Source organism: Trichosurus vulpecula, chromosome 1 (genome assembly GCF_011100635.1).
Source record: "Trichosurus vulpecula isolate mTriVul1 chromosome 1, mTriVul1.pri, whole genome shotgun sequence".
Classification (NCBI taxonomy): domain Eukaryota; kingdom Metazoa; phylum Chordata; class Mammalia; order Diprotodontia; family Phalangeridae; genus Trichosurus; species Trichosurus vulpecula.
This window is the reverse complement of record NC_050573.1, coordinates 270461928-270488370: the sequence shown is the minus strand read 5'-3', so window position 1 is coordinate 270488370 and position 26443 is coordinate 270461928. Positions and strand designations below refer to the sequence as shown.

General features: G+C 37.8%; 1 protein-coding gene across 1 annotated transcript; it reads left to right on the top strand.

The window, feature by feature from the left end:
* The first annotated feature begins 1957 nt into the window (after positions 1–1957).
* Positions 1958–26148, top strand: LOC118834148 (epidermal retinol dehydrogenase 2-like). The gene is made up of 6 exons (XM_036741594.1): positions 1958–2290; positions 12590–12721; positions 13745–13844; positions 17766–17910; positions 21993–22118; positions 25968–26148. The coding sequence occupies exons 1-6, from the start codon at positions 1958–1960 to the stop codon at positions 26059–26061; spliced, it is 930 nt and encodes a 309-aa protein (XP_036597489.1). The 3' UTR covers positions 26062–26148.
* Positions 26149–26443: the final 295 nt, after the last annotated feature.

Here is a 26443-nt window from a genome sequence, read left to right as displayed (position 1 = left end):
TTGTGTAGATGAAGGTTAGTCTTAAATGGACAGTGGTCAGAGTCAGGACTAGAGAAAGGAAAGGAAAGCAATCTCCATGAGCATGTTATGCGTGATCTGAGAGAATCCAATGAGTGACACTTTTTAATACTTCAAGAATATAATTTTACATATTTTAATAACAATTTTACACCAGGGCTTATAGATCATTATTTTGTGCTAAATCAAGTCACTTCAGTACACTGCAGGTTTAGTTTCTCTGGGATTATAATTAATACCCAGAGTGTGCAATTTTCTTGCCTAGGACATATGAATGCCTTCCCCAAATCTGACTGATCCAACTTAGAGTCAAAGAGAAAATTTTTTTTTCGAGCTTAGGAATTTTCACATAGGTTATAGAGTACATTGTGCATCATTCCAGTGACAGCCCTTTATAAAGTTCTCTATGGTGTGAACTAGTAGCCTCGTTGTATGTGTAAAATTAATGCAGAAAGCTATAGAGATCTTGGAAATCTGTTTCAACTCTGTAATTTTATAAGGGATCATAGGAAAGGGGTGGAGGGCGGGGGGAGAGGAACATACCACTTAGCAAAGTATATCAGTTTAGTCGTTTACTTCAGCAAAAATAACTATCAACTTTTTTCTGAATAAAGCGCTCCATTCTGAAACAAATTCACTATGCTCGTTTATAGATGTTAAATGTATGCTATTAAATAAGCTTTGTGTAAAATTTTATTATGCAACATTGTTTTCTCTTTGAGCTACTTTTCTTACTCCTCAAATCTGCAACTTTATGATAATATTGCCAACTCCAGAGAAAGTTAGGACAATACTGAAGCACTGTGATCTCCTTTAATGATACTTAATGGCTATTTCCACCCACCCCATCTTAGCCAGCCCTGCAACACCACTAAGCTTCAGCTGCTCCTACTCTCCCTCCAATAGTGTTCTTTCAATATTTTTCCACTTGGACTTGTCCTCCAAGAAAGACTGAAACTAAAGACTTAATTACCGCCACCATCTACAAAGAAGGTAGAAGGCAGACTTAATTTGGTCCAAACAGAGAGATTGATGATCTAAACTTAAGTTAATGAATTTCTCATTGGTCCAAAAGGTTCTGCTCTTCATTTCCTCATGAATACCAAAATCTCTGACCTGGAAAAGGACCTCAGCAATTTTTCAATACAACTCATATCTAAGTAAGAATCCTTTCTGTTGTTGTTCAGTCGTGTCCAACTCTTCATATTCCTATTTGGTGTTTTCTTAGTAAAAATACTGGGATGGTTTGCCATTGCCTTCTCCAGCTCATTTTACAGATGAAGAAACTAAGGCAAACAGGGTTAGGTGACTTGTCCAAGGTCACACAGCTAGTAAGTGTCTGAGGCCAGTTTTGAACTTAGCAGTCTAACTGGTTCCAGGCCTTCTACCCACCGCTCCACCTATGCTGCCCGTAATCCCTTCTACAACAAACCTGACAAGTGATTGTTCAGCCTTCCTTTAAAGATCTCAATCAAAACCCAGCTTGGGCTGGGGCCTGTTATACAACAGGGAATCCACTATTTCCTTAGTCGACATCTTCTGCTTCGGTATAGCTCTAATTATTAGGAAATTTTCCTTTATACATTGAGCCAAAATTTATCTCTTCAGGACTCCTACTCATTGCCCTTACTTCTGCTTTCAGATATTAGAGCAAGCTCTAATCCTTCTTCTATGTGTCACTTGAAGACAGCATTCATGTTGCCCCCAGAGTCTTCTCTTCTCCTAGCTAAATATCCCTAGTTGCTTCAACCATACTTAGATAGCATGACCTCCCAGCCTTTCATCATTCCAGTCACTTTCCTTTGAACACTTTATAATTTGTCCAGTCTGTCAATGTCTTTCCAAAAATGTCACACTCAATTTCAGTTTGTCAATCAATGTCTTTCCTAAAATGTGGTACCCAGTAAATTCATCTCTCTTTATAGGCATTTCCTGAAATATGCCTTCCAAGATGAAAGCCATGAAGGATCTGCTCATTTGTGCTGGCAAATTTACATATAGCATTTTGGATGCTTTACTTTCCTTCATAGTTCCAAGGCCAAAGAAAAATGTTGCTGGTGAAATAGTCCTTATAACAGGATCTGGAAGTGGAATTGGACGATTATTAGCCTTAAGATTTGCCCATCTGGGAGCTATCCTTGTTCTCTGGGATATCAATCCAGAGGGCAACCAGGAAACTTGTGAATTGGCCAAAAAAGCTGGTGCATCAGGAGTGTATACCTATACCTGTAACTGCAGTGAAAAGCAAGATATCTACCGAGTGGCAGATCAGGTAAGTCCTGTGTATTGCTCAGTTCCTTTACATAATAAAATTCTATCAACTATCCAACCTTTGAGTGAGCGGTTTAACCAAAATTTGCATTGAGATGGTTCTCTATAATATATTAATCTAGTTTGGTAAATGTTAAGTGCTACTATATGGGAGGTACTATACAGTTATCCCTTCCACATGGCAACTTTCCCCATTGCAATTTCAATATATCACAGGTGGTTTCAATATACTCATGGGTCGGCAGAAGAACTTAAATGGGAAGTTTGGGGGAATTTTTACAAAAGCTACAGACAGTATGCAAAGGTCAGCAGACAACACAGAAAAAGTTTAGAAACTCAGAAATGCATAAAATATGTGCATAGTATTGTATAATATCAACATGTTTAATCTTTTAATACCATAGTAATTCAGACTTCATCTCTGGTATGAAAGGAGGACCAAAAAATTTTATGAAGATTTTCCAAATTACAGGGGCACTGCACCCATAAACCCCAAGATGTGGAAGGGATAACTATACTAGGTGCTGGGTATACAAAGTTAGATAACGAATGATACATGCCATGCCCTCAGGAGATTACAGGCTAATTCATACTTATTATCCTCCTGCTTTTAGTTTCTAAAATGATTTAATTTGTTTTGTTACCATTTGTATATCTATATCTCTAATCAAATATGAATAATTTCTTTAGGCAAAAGTCTCTTAACCCAATTTTATTTCTAGGCAGGTCATTTACAGGAGAGTAGCAGGGCCATAATTAGGTGATTAGGTGAGGCACTCTGAGCTCGCTCTCTCTCTCTCTCTCTCTCTCTCTCTCTCTCTCTCTCTCTCCCCCCCCCCTACATACTATCATCCTATACCTTCCTCCTGTGTACCCAGTTTTAGTGAGGAGAAAAGTGTAAAACTGTGTGAAATGCTATTTTGCAACATTGTTATATAACATGATGCCTAGTTATAGTGAGAAGACGATAACCAAACATAATTCCAGCTGTGCAAGATGCCTTCTGTCCAGACCTATCCTGGACTCCTCTACATTTCCTTCTCAGTTTTCAGTGGGAGGGAGCCGGGATATACAAGTAGCTAGCTAGCAGGTCCCGTTGCTATGTAAGTTTTGTCTTTTATTTAAATGGTTGGTTTTATACTGTATTTCTTACAGTCAAATTGAGATATAGAGCTCAGCACAGTGCCTGCCACAATAGTAGGTGCTTAATAAATGTTCTTTGACTGACTACAAGTCAGGATTGAGCATCTGAGAGACATTTGAATTGTATCAGCAATGTTTTTTCAACTGTCTTTGAAAATTTAGCTGTGTCTTCTAGAGTTTTGTTGGAACTGGAGATTTGAGGTTTGAACGATGGATGTATGACACTATTGATGATAACCTATATATTCTTGATTCATACATAAACACTACCAATATTCAGGTGTTTGCCAGGTGAACTGGCAAAGGGTTGTAAAGTTTTTTGGGTTTTTTTAACATTGCTTATTTTACTGTATGTATTCAAAATTATATTGATTCTTTGCTTAGAAAACAATAAAACATAGCACAGCTCTATTTACTTTTTTTAATCACACATTCTTTTCTTCTTTGGAACTTTTTTGAATGTAAGCCCCAGGTCATTTTCACCTATATTTTTTGACTGTAAGCCCCAGGTCATTTTCACATCAATTGCCTACTAAACCATGTCTTTCCCTCCCATCCCCACATTCTCCCTGGGCAATTGATTGTCTTGTCCTGCATACAGGACCTTATAATTCTAGCCAATTGAGAGGTTTTTACATTCTAATGAGCTGTCTTGGCCACCTTTGCCGTCTGGAAATTTGATAAGCATGTCTTCTTTGTCTTTATCCAAGTTATTCATAAAAATGGTGAACACAATAGAGCCCTGTGACCAGGCACTAGGGATTTGCCTCCAGACTGACATCAATTTATTAATCAGAACTCTTTTAAAATGATCATTTAACTAGTTACAAATCTAACTAAGCTAGCACCTAGAAGGATATTATAATTATGTCCTTTATTAAAATTCAATTATGTTATGTACACAGCTTTTCTCTATTCCATCAATCCAGTAAGTATTCCAAAAAGGGATTTAGGTTAGATGGAATGGAACATTCTTAGAGAAGCCATTATGGATAATGATGATTGCCTCCCTTTCTAAGGGCTTATAAATCATACATCTGATTTTCAAGTCTAAAATTTTTACTGAGATCAATGTGAAGATTACACATTGATCTCATTTTCAGAGTTCATCTTTTATTCCTTTCTGGAAAGTATGACAACATTTTCCTTTATCCCATTTTCTGAAACTTAGACCATTCTCCACCAGTTCCTCAAAGATAACTCTTAATAATCTCCTTTATTGATTCCCTTTTTGCCCTGGTTTTTAATTTGTCCTTCATGAAGTCTTACTCTTAAGTCTCATGTGTTAAGGCAAAAAACTCTTGCAAGTTCTACAAAGATGAAAAGGATTCAGGTATAGCCCCAGCAACATAAGGAGTTTTCTGTCTGAAAACTATCCTTGCTATGTATAGTGACCCACATGTTGGTGATGAATCCTTTGGCCTTGGCAGCCCATCAAACAATGAAAAAGACAAAATTGCCACTGTGGTGATAGTGGAGGCAGAGGAATGAAAAATGGAATGAAAAGACTAAGATGTGCAGTTTTTAGATTACTTATAAAGTTTTTTTTTCTCTAGCACTCTTAAGGTGAAATCTTTGACCATTGACCAGCAAAGAATGCAATAATATCTGTCTTGACATTCTCACTAGAAATGACAAAAAGAAGTCACAGCTAAATTGAAGGATGACTCTGACTTCTCTTGGAGAGACAAATATAGGAGTTTAAAATTTTGACTTTGTCATATATGAAAGAGAATGAGGAACATTGTGTCACATTGCTCATGATAAGCATTTGCAAAAAAAAAAAAACTACCATGAAGATTATTGCAGTTCAAGCACCAATGTAAGCAGTAAACTATGCGGATGTAGAAAAGTTCTATTGAGAATTCTGTAAGACCCTCCAAATTAAACCAATATGTACTTTAATTGACTTAAATGCAAATGTGGGCATAAAGGAGAATGTCATATGTGTATATACATGCATATACAGCTAATTCCAAAAGGACTCCCACATTGTTAAACTATTATTTTATGTCTATTGAAATATTATTAATTTTATATTCTTTTTTTGTACTTGCTTTGTCCATGGCCTACTGATTCTCTTTTGGAAGAAAATATTCATGATAAGGCATGAGACTTCCACATGATACACAAACCTTTGGGCTTTTTCCTTATTCTTGAACCATGTTTTTATTTTTACATATGTACATACATATGTGGGCATATATATAGATGCACATAGATGTGCATATATCCATTATTATTCATTAAGGTAACTCCAACTTAATCTATTTAAACAAACTTTTGATGCTGAGGTTGGGAAACAAATAAAAGGACAGGCATCTACACAGACGATCACCATTTCCTAAGGAAGTTTAACTAATATAATTCAATTGCCAAAGAAAAGAAAAAAACTATAAAAAACCTAGAAACTGCTTCAGCCAGAAAACAATTAGGAGCATTGATATAAAATTTTAGAGTTCATCTTGTCAAGTCAGATCAACAAGTATTGATTAAGTGCTTGCCATTGATTAAGTTCCAAGATACTATGCTGAATACTCAGAATACAAGTACTAGCAGAAAGGCAGTCCCTGCTCTCAAGGAATTTATATTCTAAGGGGAGAATACAACATATTAAAGGAAAGCTGGAGTGACGAAAGGAAGAAATGATGGTATCTATCAAGATAAAAGAAGTCTGGGAGGAGAATTAAGAGTGCAGCCTGGATAGGAATGGAGACATGGATGTCCTGGGCATCTGAGGTGCCAGGAAATCAGGAGACACTATAGGGATGGAGATTATTTCCAGTCTGTGAAGTTCAGGGCTGGAATGAGCATCCAGGGTGGAGAGGTGTCTGGATTATTATTGAAAAAGTCTGGGAAGAGAGTCAGGATTACGGCCTAGAAAGGAATGAAGACTAGGGTCTAGTCAGGTGTGGGGAACCTGCGGCCTTCAGACCACATGTGGCCCTCTAGGTCCTCAAGTGCAGCCCTTCGACTGAATCCAAATTTCATAGAGCAAATCTCCTTAATAAAAGGAGGCCACAGGTTCCCCACCTCTGATCCAGTCCAGTACCCTAATTTGACAGATGAGGAAACTGAGACCCAGAATGTGAACTGGATTTTTCACCGTTACAGACTAGGGTCCTGGAAGTATCTTCTCATAAAATAACAAGAAATAGAAAAAGGAAAAATAGGTTTACATAAAGGTTGACAAGAAACCCCACTAAGCCAGATCTTCCTGAGAGCAGTTAAGGATAAAACTGGAAAAAAAGTACAACCAATAGATAAAAAGTGTATATCTATCAATATTTCTGTGACAAAGTCTTTTCCTCATCAATGCCATTGGCCATATTATTTGGATTCTAACATCACACTACCTGTTTTTCTGAATAAGAAAAATGGAAGCAGTTCAAAGAGCAACTATAATAATCCAAGTATACAGAGTAGAGGATTGTTTCAGAGGTGACAGTTTTAAAGTGATAAAGAGACTCAATGATACCAAATGCTTGAAAAAATAAATCCCAAACTTTATTACTTAGAAAAGGCAATCAAGAAAGTACTGCCGGCTCCTCACCCATGGGCCTATATTTCCCTTTCTAAAAAATCTTCATGAGAATAAGCTACCCATGAATCTAAGGCATCCATGATAAAAGTATAAAAATGGAATAAATAGTCATTCACAAATAATATTTGACCGCAGACCACATCTTCATAATAACACATTTGACTGTAAGGTACAAAAGATTCACAAACCCATTGTATGGACTATTAAAAAAATTGTTAGAGTAAAATTCCACTTAAAGGTTCTCCAACAAGGTATGTCCCATCAGAGATTAAAATAATACAAAACTCCTTGAAAAAATATAACATAACTTTGATTCTAGTCAGGAAGTATTAAGTGCCGACTCTGTACTAGGCACTACAGTAGCTACTATGATTACAAATACCAAGCTGAAAGTGTCCCTGCCTTTAAGAGCTCACATTCTGCTGAAAACAAGTTTCTGACAAATAGTGAAGGAAGGCATAAAGTATGTGCTTAAGGGTTTTTTTTCATTGTCAAAGACTATGTCAAGTACAGTCTAAAGTGAAAAGGAATCCCTACAGATGAAGTCTTCTACGTACTCTTGGTTGCAGATCACTTTATGCTAAACAACAAGCCTTGAAATATTGTAAATCATCCTAAATTAAATCTGTAATCTTTCAAACTGTTTTAGCCTAGCTATCCATACTAGAAAAACAAAGTAGATGAAGAATGGAATACCGTTGAGATGCCAGCATGTGGTTGGATAGTCAGATACCTCAGATGCACGAAACTGGTTCTAGAATTGAATAGGAGGAGAGTAGTTTGGACTGCATTTGGGATATTGTGAAATGCCCCAAATGACATTAAAAACTTCTTGCTAAAACAGAAGCCCCTCTTTTTTATTTTGGTATCCTTCTGATAATGTTCTATGGCCGTGACACATAGATCACTGTCTCTGAAGAACTAAAGCTACAGGTTACTCAAGGAGCAAAGGAAGGGTACATAGTGGGCATGAGTATGCCACCAGTAAAGAACTGTGGAGAAATGGCTTAAAGAATAATCATCTGAAAGATCTATGCCTGGAAAAGGTCACATAGCAAGAGTAAAGAATAAACAGTAATTTATAGAAACCAAAAGACAGGGATTCATTTAGAGCAATTACTTGTCTTCACTGCTTCCCCACCTTTATTTTAGCCCATGTGCTAATTGGTGTCCACACAGTTTCAGACAGCTAGGTGTCACAGTGAATAGAGCTCTGGACCTAAAGTCAGGAAAATTTGAGTTTAAATCTAGCCACTTAGTAGCTCATTTAGCACAAAGACACTTTTTAGCTACGTGACCCCAGGCAAGTCACTTAACCTATGTCTGCCTTAGTTTCCTCAACTGTAAGGTGGGGATAATAACAGCACCTACCTCCTAAAATCATGATAAAGATCAAATGAGATATTTGTAAAACATTTAGCACAATGGCTGGCATGGAGCAGCTACTTCTGTACACACACACACACACACACACACACACACACCCTTAAAAGACCTAGAGGAAGATCTTAAGCATGTAGTATATACTCCCCTGTAGGAAATCACAAAATTGTTTATTGACTGAGGATGCAGACAGAATGAAAAGGTACAAACAGGTTACAGTCTGTACCATTGAAAAGACTACCCACATTGAAGAGACGAGATCTGAAATCAATTGGCATAGTGATGAAAGTAATTTGTAGAAGCCAAAAGACAGGGATTCATTTAGAGCAATTACTTGTCTTCACCACTTGCTCACCTTTATTTTTACCTTGTTTGTTCTTCTGTCATCAGTTTTAAGAGATTTCTCTTTGACAGAGAAGTCAGAAGCCAAATAAGTGTTCAGTTTCTGCTTTTCTTCAATTATACTATCTTCTACCAAGCAATCAATCTCACCCTGCTCTTTGCTCCTAACATACCTGAAATGTATATTTGATCTTTTCCCCAAAGTTCTGGCTCAGGTTATTCTGGGCTTTAGCCTGCCTGACAGAATTCTTACAGTTCTGTGCCGTATTTTTTCATCTTTGATCCTTGGACATTTCTCCCCCATTTATAACTATTGAAAAAAATGACTGGGCGAGCAAGTTTAAAATTTACTTGACTTAACACTTCTCCAAGCAACTGCATTCTTTGCATTAAATAAAGACAAATTTCATCCCAACAAATAATTAATAAGTGCCTGATAGGTGCAAGGCACTGTGCTAGGTGGTGGGGAAGAGGAAAAACCCTCAAGTTTTGTATCAAATAGAGCTTGCAGTCTAATGCTTTATATAGTCAATGGCATCATTAAACCAATGGATTCGATTCACCAAATCTTTACTGAGAATCTGCTGTGTACAGAGAAACTAAGAGGTGGTCCCTGCTTTCATGCAGCTTTATAGCCTAATAAAGAGATAAGATAATAATACCTGATAAGTATATTTGAGAGAAAGGGTACAGGGCAGCGGTATGTGAGATCCAAGAGAAAATCGTTATCAAGAAAAGTAATCAGAGGAGGCTTCATTGAGGAGGAAACATTTTAATTGAGTTCAGAACAAGATTAATGATGATTTGTAAATGATGGCTGGGTAAAATTACAGTAATATTTGATCCTCTAAATGTAGAGAATATCAATGATAATCTCCATCTCAATAGAAATAGTCAGTCAATAAACTTATTAAGCACCCACTATGTGCCAGGCACTGCTAAGTGCTAGGGATGCAAAGAGAGGTAAAAGATAATCTCGCCTCTCTAGAAGCTCATAGTCTAATGAGGGAGACAGCATATAAAACCACTGTGTCTAACTAAGCTTTCTATATAGGATAAATTGGAAGTTATCCACAGAGTGCTAAAATCCCAACCAGCTGTCCTGGATAGTTTATGTCAGAGGTGTCAAATGTGTGGCCCCCGGGCCAAATGAAATTAAAATTGAATTGGGAAATGTTCAACAAAATAAAAATACGGTACAACATAGATAATGTCAATTTATGTTTTTCTAAATCAATATGTAGCTGCAAGAATCCATTTGTATTTGAGTTTGACATCACTAATTTAGACTTTGCCCTTTGAGATGAAAGTTTGTACTTTAAGAGATCATCTTTTAGGGCCCCTTTCAGCTCTTTGAGGCTTTGAATCAATCAGACCAGTTCCCATTTAATACAATAAATGTGGATGGGAAAATTCTTGCTAACCTGTCAGTATACCTTATATCTAACTCTTGGGGGAATTTTTTTTAGCATAGCCAGCAGAAGAAGAGGAAATAGCAGCAAGGGAACATCTTCACTCAAATTACATTTGGTAGTGTTCACTTTCCACCAAATGATACCCTGTGAAAGGAGTTCAGTCACATTCAAAGAGCATTTTGCCATGTGATCATCAGTCAGGGACATTTCGGGTTCAGTTGTCCACTTTTACTTTCACAGATTCTTAGGAGGAAGAAAACTCCAAAGTCCGGGCTTCAGCATGATTCTGCTTAACATTAATCCCAACTCTCTCCCATTGTAGGAAGAAGGAGAAAAAGATGCCCATCTTTAATCTAATCTTATAGAATAGAAAAATTGGGGTAAAACCGTTCATATTATTGAAGCACTTGTCGTGACTTGTCCTGGTACATTCAACATATAATTTTATTTATGGAAACCGATTTATTCAACTTTTAGGAATGTGCTAAATTACAGCAAGCAACACTGCCACAGTCTCCTACTGCTCAATGGCTGACATAAAAAGGAAGCCTGGCCCCCTCCAGGTGTAATCATTGGTTCCCTTGCCACATTGGAACAAAGATTTCCTTTCTTCCCTTTCCTTTCTTAGAAGGGGTCTTCCTATCTCTCCATGAGGCTGGAAATACAGGAGCTACTCATGGATCTATCCTACTACAGATTGGCATATGAGTTATGACCTGCTCTGTATCCAACCCAACAAGTTCAATCTTATTTCAGCAACCTGGCAGCCTCTCCTCACCCTCCTCTAGGGACTCATACTGATGCAAGACATCATGGGGACGCTTGGTCAACTTAGCCCACTGCAGCTCAGAACTCTGTGGTTCGAGATATCCACTAGCCTCATCCTCTATATTAGAAGAGGTTGATTATAGGTGTGCACCGCTATATCTATTCATAAAGGGCTTTTCCAAGGACAGTATCATTCTCCCTCCTTTCTAATTCTTAATGCAAATGGACTGACCTGGTTATTTCCAATCTTAATGTCAACTCAATTTTGACTCAGTCATATATCTTAAGTCTTCTCTTGCAGCACCAAATCAGAGTATTCTCCATGCTCTTTTTCCAGTTTTGTCTCAAAGAAATAAAATAGAATGCTACACAGTGAGATAAAAGTAATTTTGCATTACTGTGCAACCTCCTGAATATACTAAAGAACACAGACCCAGTTAGCTTAGAGTCAGCCCCAGTTCATTTAACCCTGATGCTATCAGGGCACAGGAATTCCAATAACAGATGAGATCAAAAACAATTTCAGTTAGTTTCCATAATACCTCCTACCCCCGAACTGTGCCCTGACTGACTTTGCACTCCTATGTACATACTCACCCCTCAGTTTCTAGGGCACCTATTGGAAAAGCTAACTAGACATAAAAGGCCTGGTCTGTGATCATACTGGAGACCTTTCTCAGAACAACAGAACGACTTCAAGTTACAGTTTTCTCCAACTTCTTGATTGAGTGTCAGTCAGGATGAGGATTGTATGATGAATTATTGGTGGGGGTGAGTGTGATGGAGTGTCGGTTCAGGACCGATAATTTCATCTCCTCCACCAGATCAGATCAGCAACTTCTCTGTAACTTATGCATAATTATAACTTTAAAGAGTTGCCTGAGACACTGAGAGATTAGGTGATCTTCCCATAGGTTACACAGGTAGTATTTCTCTGAAACAGGACTTGAACCCACATCTTGTCTTCTTAACCCCCAGGCTGGTTCTCCATCTCCTACATATACCATGCTGCCTCTTGTATTTGAGTACTACAAAATTGCTACAGCACAAAAGCAGAGAGGAGCCTTTTGCAATTTTTTCTATTGACAAGCTCTTTCCTAAGTAATACTTCTAGGATCTGTGATTTTCCTAGTATGGGTACTCCTTGTACCAGTGCAGGCTAACGACATGGTTCAGTGAAGAGAACAGTGGTTCTGGAGTCAGAACATGGGTTCATATTCAGCCTCCGATGATTACTACATGTGTGACCCTAGACGAGTTACCTTATCTTCTTTGGCTTCAGTTTCTGATAGCCTCTGAGGTGCCACCCAGCACTAGATCTATGATCTTCTGATCCTATGAATTCCCTCTCCAATACCATAGTAAATGTTTTCATGAGTTGCCACAAACAGAAAAATTCATCCCCTGGTAGCCAACCTCCTGATGTTGAGATAGGCCAATCCTTAGACAACATATCTCTTATCCACTATTGGGCCTGTAGTCAGGGCATTTGGGGCTTAATAGGACCTGCCAGAGATTGCATGGTCCTGATAATAGCCTTCAAAAACCAGAGTCACCTCAAGACCATGGTAAAACATCAGAGTAAGAATTCAGTGGAAGGCATTCAGTTCTACTCTAGTTCACTAGGTAATGAAATCACAAAACACTAGGAAAATGAAACTCAGATTACATAACAAATTGCTTCTTTTTGTTTTATCACATCCAGGTTAAAAAAGAAGTTGGTGATGTCACCATCCTCATTAATAATGCTGGAGTTGTAACAGGAAAACCGTTCCTTGAGATTCCAGATGAATGTGTGGAAAAGTCATTTGATGTGAACATCAAAGCACATATCTGGGTGATTTTCTTTGCGTTCTCATGGAGTCTACAAAATTGTCTTAGCATTCAAGCTCCCTTTTGTAAATTAGATTAGTCAGGTTGTTTTAAACAAATAATGATTTGCTTGCTGGCATTAGGAAATAACTTCAAAATTCTCTGAAGGTGGCATAACTTTTCAAGTTAAGGATTGGTTCTAAATTATAGGATTACCTCATCCCAGGTACCATTCAAACCTCTTTGATAATTTTTTTTTCTTTTACAAGAACTATGATTTCACTGAGTGACCAGAACTGTGATTTCATTGGTATAAATATATTGCTCTACTAATGCAGATTGGTGCATGCTTTACAATTTGTAATCTTACAGAATTGTCTGGGGCAGTGAGAGGTTAAGTGACTTGCCCAGGGCCACATAACCAGTGTTTGTCGAAGATAGCACTTGTACCCAGCCAAAGGTCATCATTATATCCTTTGTAAAACTAGGTGACATAGTGGATAGAATGATGGTCTTGGAGTCAGGAAGACCTAGGTTCAAATCTTGCATCAGACACTTCCTAGTTACATGATCCTGGACAAGTCACTTAACCACATTCAGCCTCTCTTTCCTCATCAGTAAAATGGCAATAGTGCTTACTTCACAAAATTGTTGTGTGGCTCAAATGAGATCAGATAAATAGACAGACAGACAGATAGATATAGATCGATATGTGTACAAATATAGTACTTTACAAACCTTTATTAAAAATCATAAATCGATTTGCATGGCACTTCATAGTTTTCACAGGGTTTTCCCATATTATCTACCTGAGATTTTTTTTTCTGCATCCCCCACCTTTTCCCATCTTTCAAGTCTCTGTTCACCTGGATAACAATATGGTACAATGGATAAGTATAATGGAAAGAACTCTGGAGTCTGAAGATATCAATCATAATCCTGACCCACCTTTTGATTTTTTTATATAATAGCACATGACCAACTGAAGTAAAAAGAATACTGTATTTAACTAAACATTCTTGCTATTTTATTTTACCATACCTCATAGACTTACAAAGCCTTCCTTCCTGCTATGATTGCTAATAACCATGGACACTTGGTTTGCATTGCAAGTTCAGCTGGATTACTTGGTATAAGTAAGCTATCGGGTAAGTACCATATAGATTAGACAATCAATGTTATGTAATATTTTGCATTGCGTTGTCCTTTACAAACCTTAGCTTAGAGTTGCATAATAACCCTATATAAAGTATTGACCTAATTTCACAAGGGAAGCAAATTAAGAAATGAAGTCTATAGAAAAATTGGAATCATAACTCTATTCCTAATTCTTCAAGCTGCCAACTGGCAAGTAGCATCTATTAGATACGTTTATATAATACTGAAATGTGTCGCCTGGATTAGTCTTTATCTCTTACATGATTGCCTTGATAAGAAACTGAAACATGACCCATACAGTTTTGTGTTTTCACAATTGGTAAAACTTCTTAATAATTATAGCTATCCAAAAGTGTCATGGGGTCCTCTTCACTAGAGGTCTTCAAGCAAAGACCAGATGACCACTTGTTGAGTATGTGGCAGAAGTGGTTCTAGTTCAAGTGCAGATTGAATTACACGACTTTAGGGTGTCTTTTCAGACTCTGAGATGCTGTGAGTCTCTAGTCAGTCTCCAGAGATCTGCTTGAAAACTGTTAACACGTCATATATATGAAGATTCCTTGAGGAGGGTGTTTTGTTTTGTTTTTTTAATGAGCTATACAAGTTTACCATAACCACAATTATCTTCCTTTCTCTCTTCTCCTAAAGAAATAAATGACCAAACCACCACACAGCAAATAAATAAATGGTCTACTAAATATTAAACTATATATTACAGAATAAGCACTAATCTAAAATTTCATTCGTTAGTCCCTCACTGTAATAAGGGTAGCAGGAATCCCCCATCCCAAGTAACCTAAAAATTTGTGCCTAACTAGTACTCTGTTGCAAACATCTCAAGACCCTCAGGGAAGTAGATCTATGCTTCAGGCCTACCTCCCTATAAAACAGAAGTTCTTAATCTTTTTTGCATCATAGACCCCATTAACAATCTGGTGAATCCTATGAATCCCTTCTTGGAAAAAAACGTTTTTAAATGCATGAAATAGAATACATATGATTGCAAAAGAAAGCAATCATATTGGAATGTTATCAAAATATTTTTTAAACCAAGTTCATTGACCCCCTAAAATTTAGACATGGGTCTTTGGACTCTAAGTTAAGGACCTCTGGCTTAGTAGGGAGAAGAGTAAAAGGAAAAGGGGTCCTCCTGTCACAAAGGCACCTTCCAAATACACCACATTATTGTGCGCAGTAGGTTTCAGTAAACTATCATTAATTCTGTAGCTATACTAATGATAAATTATTAAATAACTTGATACTTAGAGAACTTTATAATACTATCACCTGTAATACATGCCTCTACTGTCTCATTCTAGTATAGCCATAAAGTGGTTTTCCCAAACCTTCCAGGCTACCAAAAACGTTACCAGTTCAAACAAGCATACTATGACCACCCCCACTGCTCTCCTACTACATCCCTCCTAGCTTCTCTCCATACCCTCTCTTATTACATCTCTTTTCTCCTTAGCCTCATTACCTTAGTTGCCGATGGTCCTTTTCATCAGTTCATCTATTCACACCTCTCTTGCTAAATGACTTTCTTTCAAAGCGCCTGTACTTTCAATCTCAAATATATATTAGTTTCCACTCTCATACCCACATACAAGCTTTGGCATGCCATAAAACTCACAATTCCCCTCATATTCTACTTCCTGCCAGTTATAGTTCCCTCCATTTTCTTTGCCTTCTGTCCATGGCTGCAGGCACCAAAATGGCTTCTAATCCCGATGATTCTAAAATTAGTCTTCTCCCAAGTACTATTCCAACCATGTTGTTGTTGTTTGTCCTTCATTTTCGAAGAGGACCAATGACATCTCAGGACAATGGCTTGACATGCTCATGGATTGGATTTAGATGAAGCAGAGTTGCACAAAATCATCTACCTCACTCTCTCTTCTAGAGTCATCGATCCAGTGGCAAGACAGAAGTCAGGATGACTGGCAATGGCCTGGGATGGAGTGGATGACCATGGTGTCTTTGATGTCTAACTAAGCTCTAAGCATTCCACAGAGTTTGCTTCAGCTGCCTTCATGGGCATTGGAACAAATTTCTTACCCACCCATTCCTCCAGGGAAAGTTTTCACATGCTTGGTGTAGACATCCCCATAATTCACTGACAAGAGTCCTATTGATTACCCTCAACCTGGTTTAACTCATCTGCCCAGATGATTTTACCAGGATGTGGCTGCTGTGCATGCTGCAGCTTCTTAGAGCCACAGATGAGAGTTGAGTGAATCAGGTGGACACCAAAGTTGGATGAGTAGGCCTGAAAAGGGCTCAGCAAGCTCTCACACCAGAGATGCTAGTCTTCCTGAACACCCCATATATCCCAGCTATATTCCAGCCAAAAACTAACCCCTTTAGCTCTAGAAGAAACAGGACTGCAGCATTTAGAAAAGTTATGAGGGGCAAATAGATTGCACAGCAGAGAGAGGATTGGCCCTGGAGTCAGGAGGACCTAAGTTCAAATCTGGCTTTAGACACTTGATACTTGACCTAGGCAAGTCACTTAACCTTCTTGCCCTAGGAAAAAAAAAACATAAAGAAAAAGAGAATAAAAACTGTGAAAACCACCATAGCTGCTCTTCTCTTTGAAACATGCCCCATCAAGTGAATTGAGATTTCACATATTTGTAAGAAAGGGAAACAGGACTATATGCAGGAGTGTTGGAGCATCATGGATAACACATGCTGCACAAGAAATAAAAGGCCATTTGTAAATGGAGGGGTGAGCTTAGAGCCAGAAAGACCTGGATTCAAGTCTTGCCTCTGCCTCAGATGGACTGTGCTGTTCTGGGCAAGTTACACTTCTGGTGTGAAGGCTAGCTGAGCCCTTTTCCGGACTGCTTATCCGCTTTTGGTGTCCTCCTTCACCCAACTCTCACTTGTGGCTCCAAGAAGCTGTTGCATGTGCAGAGGCCACACCATAATAAAACCATCTTGGCACATGGGCTAAACCAGGCTGAGGGTAACTGACAGGCCTCAAACCCATCAGTGAATTAGGGGGATGCTACGCCAGGCATGTGAAGGAAGACCTCTCCTGGCAGAACAGGTTGACGAAGACAAATTGTTCCAATGGTCATGATGGTGGCTGAAGTAGGTTGAGTGTTTAGAACTTGGTCAGACTTCAAAGACACCAAGGTCATCTGCTGCATCTTGACTTTTGTCTTGTGACTGGACTTGCCACAATGACTCTAGAAGAGAGAGTGAGGCTGATGATTTTGTGCAACTCTGTCTCACTTAAATCCACCCTGTGATGTCATTGGTCCTCTTCCAAAATGAAGATCAAACAACAACAACAGCTATAGGCAACTCTCTGAGTCCATACATTGCAGAGAAGGTACTCACCCACAGTGGTAAAAGGACTTAACCTCACCTGGAAGTTCCCCATATCTATGAAATCACAGGTCCAATTGCTATCCATCACAAAACATATAGGAGGCCATTAAGTCAAGTAAAGTCTTGAAGTCAGAAATCTAATCCTTATCCCTCATAAGATAGGAGACAGAGGTTGAGACTATTAGGATACCATTTTGGTATGGACTCTTAAGAATATAAGATATTTATGGCCTGAGCCAGTAGATTAAAGGAGTCCAGCAAAGATGGAGGATTGGTAGGATAATCCTAGAGGTTTGCTGCCACTTTTCTCATCCCTGAATCTGCAGGTACCCTATCCCTTATTCATTCACCCAAAGGCTATTTTTCATTTGCCAGTATTCCTTCTGCCCTATCCCCTCAGATTTCCCCGGTAGAGATAATGCTAATTCACTTGATTAATGTGATATCTTAGATATAAAGACATTTGAAAAATAAAGAATATACCCTGTCAATTTTAACATTTAAAGTGAACTTTTATACAATTTAAAATGTTCTTTTAAATACATTTGTGTTGGGTTTTCTTCTCACAGATTATTGTGCGAGTAAATTTGCAGCCTTTGGATTTGCCGAGTCCTTGTTTATAGAACTATTTGCCCAAGGACATACTGGGATTAAAACAACTATTGTTTGTCCATTTTTCATAAAAACTGGGATGTTTGAAGGTTGTACTACTGCGTAGGTACTTTTATTTTAAAAGAAATTTGTAATAAAATATAGTTGGCTCTCAATTTTATGGATAAAGAGCTATTGGTCTAGGAATATTTCTCATTTCCTCTCAGCCTCTCTTCCCTCCTTCTCGAACTCTGGCTTTTATAGACTTTTTGTGATGGCTTAGGGCTACCTTGAATGACTTGCTGGAGGGAAGGGATCTGAAGGAAATTTGTTTTTTGTCTTGCTTTGTTTTTTCTTCCATCTTTTCTTTTCTTTCTTTCTTCTTCTTTTCTTTCTCTTTCTTTCTTCCCTTCTTTCTTTCTTTCTTTCTTTCTTTCTTTCTTTCTTTCTTTCTTCCTTTCTTTCTTTCTTTCTTTCAGTATGAGTCAAGTAGTTTGATCTGGCTGCCAAAAAACTAATACCTTCTTAACTTCTAGAACAAGAAAGTCAGTATTCCTATGGTGCTCTGCACTGACTTCCATTTGTGTTTTTGTCTTGTCCTGAAGTTTTATTGATATAGGAAGTTCCAAGTGGGAAACTCCCTCCCTCTAGCAATGCCATTTGACAATGGTATTGCAAGTTGGGGTCTTAGAGAGTACACTGAGGCACTGAGAAGTTAAGGGACATACCCTGAGTCACGAAACAAGTCTGTTTCAGAGATCAAATTTTTGAACCCAGGTCTTCCTGACTCCAAGGCTGCCTCAATGTGCACAGGTTATTGGGTAAAATTCTATGTGCTTTACTTCATGATGGACTTCTGCAAACTGGAGCCAATCTAGATTCAATAATTAGGATCATAATATTATAGATCTAGAGCTGGGAGGGACCTTCATGGTCATCTAGTCCAACCTGCTCATTTTGTAGATGAAGAAAATGAAACACAGAGAGGAGAAGTGACTTGCCCAGTGTCATACAGGTAATAAGCAAAGGAAGTGAGATTTGAACCCAGACCCTCTGAATCCAAAGCTAGTGTTCTTTTTCTCTTCCGGATGGGAGGAACCACTAAAGGCACAGGAGATGGTTAGCCTAGAAACTGATGATGTCAGAGGAGACCTGACAGCTATCATTGAAGCACTGTCATATCAAAATAAAACAGATCACATGTTCTGCAGAGTTCCAGAGGGCAGTACTAGGATGAGTGTTTGGAAGTGATAGGGCAATTTAAGCTCAAGATGAGGAAGAATTCTCTAGCCATTAGAACTCCTCAGTAATGGAAATGTCTGCCTTGTGAGGTTGTAAATTTCCTCACTGAAAGTTTTCAGATGGCTACCAGAAGAATGAATATGGCTATTACAGAGATGATTCATGCATTGAATAGGAAGCTACACTAAACCTCTTAGGTCCCTTCCATCTCTAAGGTTATGAATCTCTATGAAATTTAATGTTTGAGGCTTAGAAAAGAGGTTTTCAGCTCTCAGTTATCCATTGGGACTTCTGTAATTCTTTGTAGCCCTTTACTTACTGTTCCTTTTTTCTGCACTCAAAAAATTATTTTTTTAAATTTATTTTGTTTTAAATTTTTTTAAAAATCTCTTTTTTCCACCTCCCACTCTCATCTCCTCCCCACCCATACACACACACACACACACACACACACACACACACACCACTGGAAAAAGAAAGAAAAACACTTGGAACAAATATGCATAACCAAGCAAAACAAATCCCTATATTGCCCATGTCAAAATGTCAAAAAAAAATCTTATTGTGTACTATCCCTTCTCTGTCAGGAGGTGGTTAGCATGTTTCGTGATCAGTCCTTTAGAATCATGGATGATCATTGCATCGATCAGAGTTCTCAGGTCCTTTAAAGTTTTTTTTTTCTTTACAGTGTTGTTGTTACTATATAAATTGTTCTCCTGGTTCTGCTCACTTCACTCTTCTACAATTCCCAGTTTTGTCTGAAACCATTTTTTTCATCATTTCTTATGGCACAACGGTATTCCATAGCATTTGTATGCCATAATTTGTTCAGCTGTTTGCCAATTTAGGGACATCCCCTTAGTTTCCAGTTCTTTGCCACTATAGACAGAGCTGCTATAAATATTTCAGTTCATGTTCTCATTGAACTTTCATGGCATCCCATCCCTTTATTTCCGTCTCAGCATCCCACCCTACCTTCTATTTCCTACTCCCACCCACACAAGAATACTTATCTCTCTCTTCACTGTCTCACTTGGTGATGTCATTCACTCCCATGAGTTCAATTATCTTCTTTATGTAGATACTTCCCAATCTATAGATCCAGTCATGAGTATCTGTCCTGAAATCCAGTCCTACATCACCAACTGCCTATTTTGAACTGGATGTCTTAAAGACATCTCAAACTCACCATAAATCATTATCTTCTCTTCCTTCCTCCTTCCTCCAATCTGTACCTCTTCTGAATTTACCTATTTTGGTCAAGGACGCCACCATCCTTTCAATCATCTTCCTCCACCAACACGGAATTATCATAACTACTCACTTTCCCTCTCTCCATATATTATCTGGTCAGTTACCAGTTCTTCTCAGTTCTACCTTCACATTGCTCACCACTATCTCCTTAACTTAAAGCTTCCACCTTAGTTCAGACCCTCATTGATTATCCCTGAGACTATTACAATACTCTCCTAATTGGTCTCTCTGTCTGAAGTCTCCCCTGTCTCTGATATTTCTAAATCATAGGTCTGACCATATCACTCCACTGGCCAAGAATGCTCAGAAGCTCTCTGTTGTCACTAGGATCAAATAAGAATTGTTTGCTTCTACAGCCCTTCACAGTCTGGCTCCCACTGAACTTCCCAGGCTTATCATATGTTATTTTACTTCACATGATCAGCTTAAGCTAAACTTGCTCAACTAGTTAAACTTGCTGTTTCCTGCATGTGGCATTGTGCCTCTTATCTCTGTGGCTTTGCACCAATTGTCCCCCATACCTAGAATTTACTCCCTCTTCACCTCTACCTAGATTCCTTTACAGCTTGGCTCAACTGATAGCAACCTTGGCCATGATGCCTGTCCTGATTCTTCTCATTTGCTACTGCTCTACTCCCTATTAACACTCTATTTGGCATTTGCTCTTCTTTATGTATGTTATATCCTCTCTCTCCCAATAGAATTAAACTCCTTGAGGGCACAAGCAATTTCATTTTTGTCTCTGAATATCCACCTACCATGGTCCCTGGCACATAGTTGGTGCTTCATAAATGCTTATTAAGTGAACTAGATAAGAATGGCATACGTATTCAATTGTCATGTCCATCAAGGTAGCAGGCACCCCTTTCAGTTAACAATTTTAGCCACCCTGAGTTAAAGAATCTGAATTATTGGCTTAAGACTGGTTTTATTTTCTTATTTCCCAAGATCTGGCTATTGACCTAGAATTTTTATTTTTCCATTTCAAATTCTATCTGTTTTATCATAGTTTTATAGAAAATAAGCAAAGAAATGCAAGAGATGGGGACATACATTTCCCAACAAACATTTATAAAGTATCTGCTATGTGCTATACTACAACAAGAACAAAGGGGAATAATATATGATGAGCTTAGGAATGTAATTTGGAGTTAGATTACAAAAGTCTTTAAATGCCAAATAGAAGTTTATATTTGATAGTAGAACCAATAGGGAGCCAGTTGACGTTAATAAACAGGGGAGTCAGATGATCAGATCTGAGTTTTAGGAATATCATTTTGGCAACCATGTAGTAGAGAATAGATTAAAGAAGGGAGAGACTAGAACTAAGTACACGAATAAGTACATGGCTGATATCTTAATAAGTTACACAAGAATTTTATCCTCATTTAATAAGGCAATGAGACAGCTAGGGGAAGTGCAGTGGAAAGAGTGCTGGGCATACAGTCAGAAAGACACTAGCTGTGTGACTGTGAGTAAGTCACTTAACCTTTGTTGTTATAAGAATCCAGTGAGATAGTATTTGTAAGGCACTTGGCACAGTGCCTGGTACACAGTAAGCACTATATAAATGCTAGTTATTATTGTTACTACTGTTATTTTTTATCATTAACAAGGATTCTTTTCTCAATCTAACATAGAACATAGTCTGTATCTAAACTATCTTGACTAATTCTTATGTTAGACAGCTTACTGTTTCTGTTTTCCAGAAATCCTCTCCTGTTGCCAATTCTAGAGCCAGATTATGTAGTCAATAAGATAATGAATGCGATTCTGGAAGAACAAGTTTACCTGTTTTTGCCACGATTTATATACTTTGTATTATTTTTAAAAAGGTAAGCCAATCTGTTTTCCTCTTTTTATATCCTTTACTCTGCAAATATATCGTTTGCCTTCCCCCATCATGTTTGCATCTTACTGATAATAAGAGTTATAAAATACTAGTTGTGTTAATAAGATCCGTTAATGCAGTCCTTTTTTAAAATTTCTAGTATTAAGAACAAGAGTATGTGCTTATGGGCAAGGGGCTTGTGCAAGAACAATACACTCCCTCCAGGGTGGTAGCTGGAGTTTTTTCTTCTATACCTGCTTAGTGTTTCAGTGTCATGGAGGCAGGATAAAAGTGATGGAAATTGACTAATTGACTGATCCATTGACACACAGCAGTGAAGTTTTAAAAGGAGTCATTTTCTGGGAAACACTAATAACAGACAAATTAAAATGCAAGTTGGGTTTTGGGGTCTTGAGTAAATGACAGTCCCTTAGATTTTCCCAAGAACAACAAAAATTCTTAAACAAAAGAAGCTGTGTTCTCTGAGGTTCCTGAGATAGTGTTGGACAGTGACTTAGGTACTTAGAGAGTTAGACATGTGAAAAAAAACTAAGTGATTAAAAACCTGAAATATTAGACAGGTAAGTTTCCCTTCTTCAAAAATGGTTACCTCTTAAGGCATGTAGAAAGCTAAAAGACTTCTTTCCTCATTCCTCTCCTCCTTAGGTTTCTTATTGAACAACTAACAGCTACTTCCTGGCTTGTCCCTTAAAGGATCATAGGATCATAGACTGAGAACTAAGAAGGACTTAATAAGTCATCTTTTCCAATACTCTGATGTTACCTTGAGGAAACCGAGGCCCAGATAGTTTAAATTTTCCAAGGTAATACAGGTCATAAGTAGTATAGCTGAGATTCAAACCCAACTCCTGTGACTTGAAATTTAGGAGTCTTTCTGCAATACTATTTCCTTAATTTTTTACCCTCAATTTTTTTTGGTAGCACAGCCACATAAATAGTAGCGACAGTCTGAACAACCTGAGAGGTCCATGTGGAATGTGAGCAACTACTATCTTTGGAGTTCTTTTTGAAGGGAACCTCAACTGATAGTTTCTATCTCTGAACTTCCAAAGGTTGGATATTGCTGAGAAAGCCAGCCATGATAATAATAATGATTATTGTAATGCCTTCCATCTGAAGCATTTTGGTTTATAAAACATTTTACAAGCATTTCTCTTTGATTCTAAAAATAGTCCTATGACTTACACTGGACAGATCATTTTTATCCATCCCTATTTTAGAGAGGCTGAAACTGAATTTCAGAGATATTATAGCTTGCCAATGGTTATACAGTTGGTGACCAGAAGACCTGGAACTTTGTCTATGTCCCTTGTTCTTTCTACTATATGAAACACCCATTCTTAGTTTTGTCCTACCCTTCTTTCTTTTTTGTTTAGGCTTTAATAATATTTTATTTTTTCCTAAAATACTTGTAAAAACAATTGTAATTTTTTTAAGTTTTGAGTTCCAAATTCTATCTTTCCCTCCCTTCCCTCCCTTCTGACTGAGACAGTAAGCAATCTGATATAGTTTATACATGTACAGTCATGTCACACATTTCCATATTCATCATTTTGTGCAAGAAAACTGAAAAGAAAAGGAAGGAAGGAGGGAGGGAAGGAAGGAAGGAAAGAAGGAGGGAGGGAGGGAGAGAAGGAAGGAAGGAGGGAAGGAAGGGAAAGAAAGAACTTTGGTCTACCCTTCTTTCTAAATGTTATTCAACTCTAGTGGTTTTCAGTGATGTAATAAGAAGAACACTAAACTTTTCATTCAAATTCCCTGGATTCAAATTTCTGTTCTATTTAAAGAAGTCATTTCACCTCTTAGGGTCTCCGTTTCTTCATCTATAAAATGAAAAGATTAAATAGATTAAATGGCTTCTAGAAGTCCCTTCCAGTTCTCAACCCTATGATTCTATGAAATAGTGATCGATAGACTTCAAGCAGGGCTTTTTGGAGAGCTTTTTCAGGTCTGCAGACTGTTCCATGATTCAGGGCAATAGCATTTGTAATGTCTAGGTGAGTTTCCTTGATAACAGAGGGACAAAAGAGAAAATAAATCTGTTCCTTCTGAGTGACTCTGCTAGAAACTAGCCAACAAGTAGAGTTTAAGCATTGAGCAATTAGAGTACTATTGCTTCTTCCACTTCCATTATAGATTAAAAAAAAGAATTGAATCCTGCAACTCTTGACCCTGAATGAGAGCAGCTGATGCTTGTATTTCAGAAGAGGGAGGCTATGGATAGAGGGAGAGGTATAGATTTTCTTAGGTAAAAGAAGTTACATCTAGTCCTGTCATCCTTCTCCCTTTACCCATCTTCATGTCCTACCAAGACCTCTTTTATCCCCACCGCCACATTCCCTGTTGTGTGAAGTCTCTTAAGTCAGATAGCAGAATCTAATGGGTCAAAGGTTCTTACATCAGAAGGGACATTTTGGAAATATATATGATAGCAACTGGCAATGGGTAGGTTATTAATCCATAGATTATTTTGTCCCACAACAGTCGTCTGAACACCAAAATATTTAGGAACCACTTTCCTGGAGTAAACATGTTGCTGTATTCTATGGTATTAGCTGACGTGAATGGACTCAGTATCTTTTTGAAGTCCCTACAGATGAGCCCAACAGAATCACATTTTAGAAACTGCCCAAGGATCACATCTTCCTGGATTCATAGAACTCTAGAAGAGAATTATAATAAATAGGCAATCTTTACTTTTCACTGCAATATGTTCTTAGAAATCATTGACATCTTATGAATATTCAGGAGTCTTTCTGCACTACACTGTTTCCTTAATTTTTTACCTTCTATTTGTGTTAGTGAAGGGAGTTATTCATGCTGACAAAATGGTTCACCAATTTTTCTTACCTTCTTAGAATTTAGAAGAACTTTTTTGGTAATAATTTAGACAGATCAAATCTCTGTTAAGAAGCTGTATAGAGAAAATAGAATTAATGTCTTTTCTTCCACTTCTTTTTAAATGCTCCTATTTGTAAGTGTATATAAAATATATCCCTTGAAGCAAATTGTGCTTTGAAAAAATAGCCTTAAGGTCCCTTCCCTGTGATCACCAGATGGTGTATTCATGCATAATGAGAATGGAATGAGGGATTCAAGGTGCAAATGTGAAGATTCAGGCCTCATTAAAGCAGCTGAATGAATGGTGTGGTGTACAGAGATCTTGTAATAATAATATTGGTACTAGTTGTAATAGCTTTTAATTTTACAAAGTGCTTCACATACATTAATTCATTTGGGGCTTCTAACGATCCTATGACCTTATGCAGTGCAACTTATTTGCATTATTACCTCATTTTACAGAGGAGGAAAATGAGTCTCAGAGAGATTAAGTGATTTACCCATGGTCATACATCTAGTAAGTGTCAAAGGTGGGACTCCTGACTCCAAGCGCAGCACTCTATTCACTATACCACATGACCTCTGAGTTGTGACACAATGGATGGTGTGGTTTGTTGTTGTTGTTGAGTAGTTTCAGTCATGTCTGACTCTTCATGACCCCATTTGGGGTTTTCTTGGCAAAGATACTGGAATGAGGCCGGATTTGAACTCAGGTTTTCCTGACTCCAGGTCTGGCACTCTATATATTGCACCACTTATCTGCCTGATGGCTTGACCTACTAATCCAGAAATTCCTGGTAGATCTGAGTTATATGGGAAGACCAGATCTAAGAAAAGAATACCTAACCTCCCTGGAGAGAAATTTTGCAATATGCATGTGCCTGAATTTAGGCAAAGTAGAACTTCAGAAAATGACACTTATATTTACCTGATCTGACAAAAGTATCATGTTGAACTATAACAAGAAATTCTGTCTTTATATTCCCTTTAGCTTTTTGCCGGCCAAGACAGGATTGATTATATGTGAATACATGAAAATCTTGGATGTAATGAATTGCTTCAAAGGAAGAGTAAAGAAGGACTGAAAACCAAACTCTAAGGAAGATGTCACTTAAAAATCCAATTCCAGCATTGCCAAATATTTGTTATTTTAGTGAAGAAATAACTAATGCTATTTGACCCAATTTCTGAACACCACTAAAATACACATTCTGCTACCGAGGCTAATATTTAGCTTTACCTAATTAGCCTACAACCTACCTAGCCTGAACTATATATATATATATATATATATATATATATGGGTGGGGTTTTTTCTGTTCAAGGAATGGGTAGATATTTTTCTTTTCAAAATCTAAGCCCAATCTTGATATGCCATTTGCGCTCTCTTTGGATGGGCAGGGGGAAAGGATAGACATCCTATTCTTAGTGAATCTTTCCCTTATCCAAATCTTTGAGTGACTTAAA

Coding starts and splice junctions, on each gene's coding strand:
- LOC118834148 (XM_036741594.1), top strand. CDS start 1,958: ATGCCTTCCAAGATGAAAGCCATGAAGGATCTGCTCATTTGTGCTGGC. Junction 2,291..12,589: donor TCTACCGAGTGGCAGATCAG/GTAAGTCCTGTG, acceptor TATCACATCCAG/GTTAAAAAAGAAGTTGGTGA. Junction 17,911..21,992: donor TTTGAAGGTTGTACTACTGC/GTAGGTACTTTT, acceptor TCTGTTTTCCAG/AAATCCTCTCCTGTTGCCAA.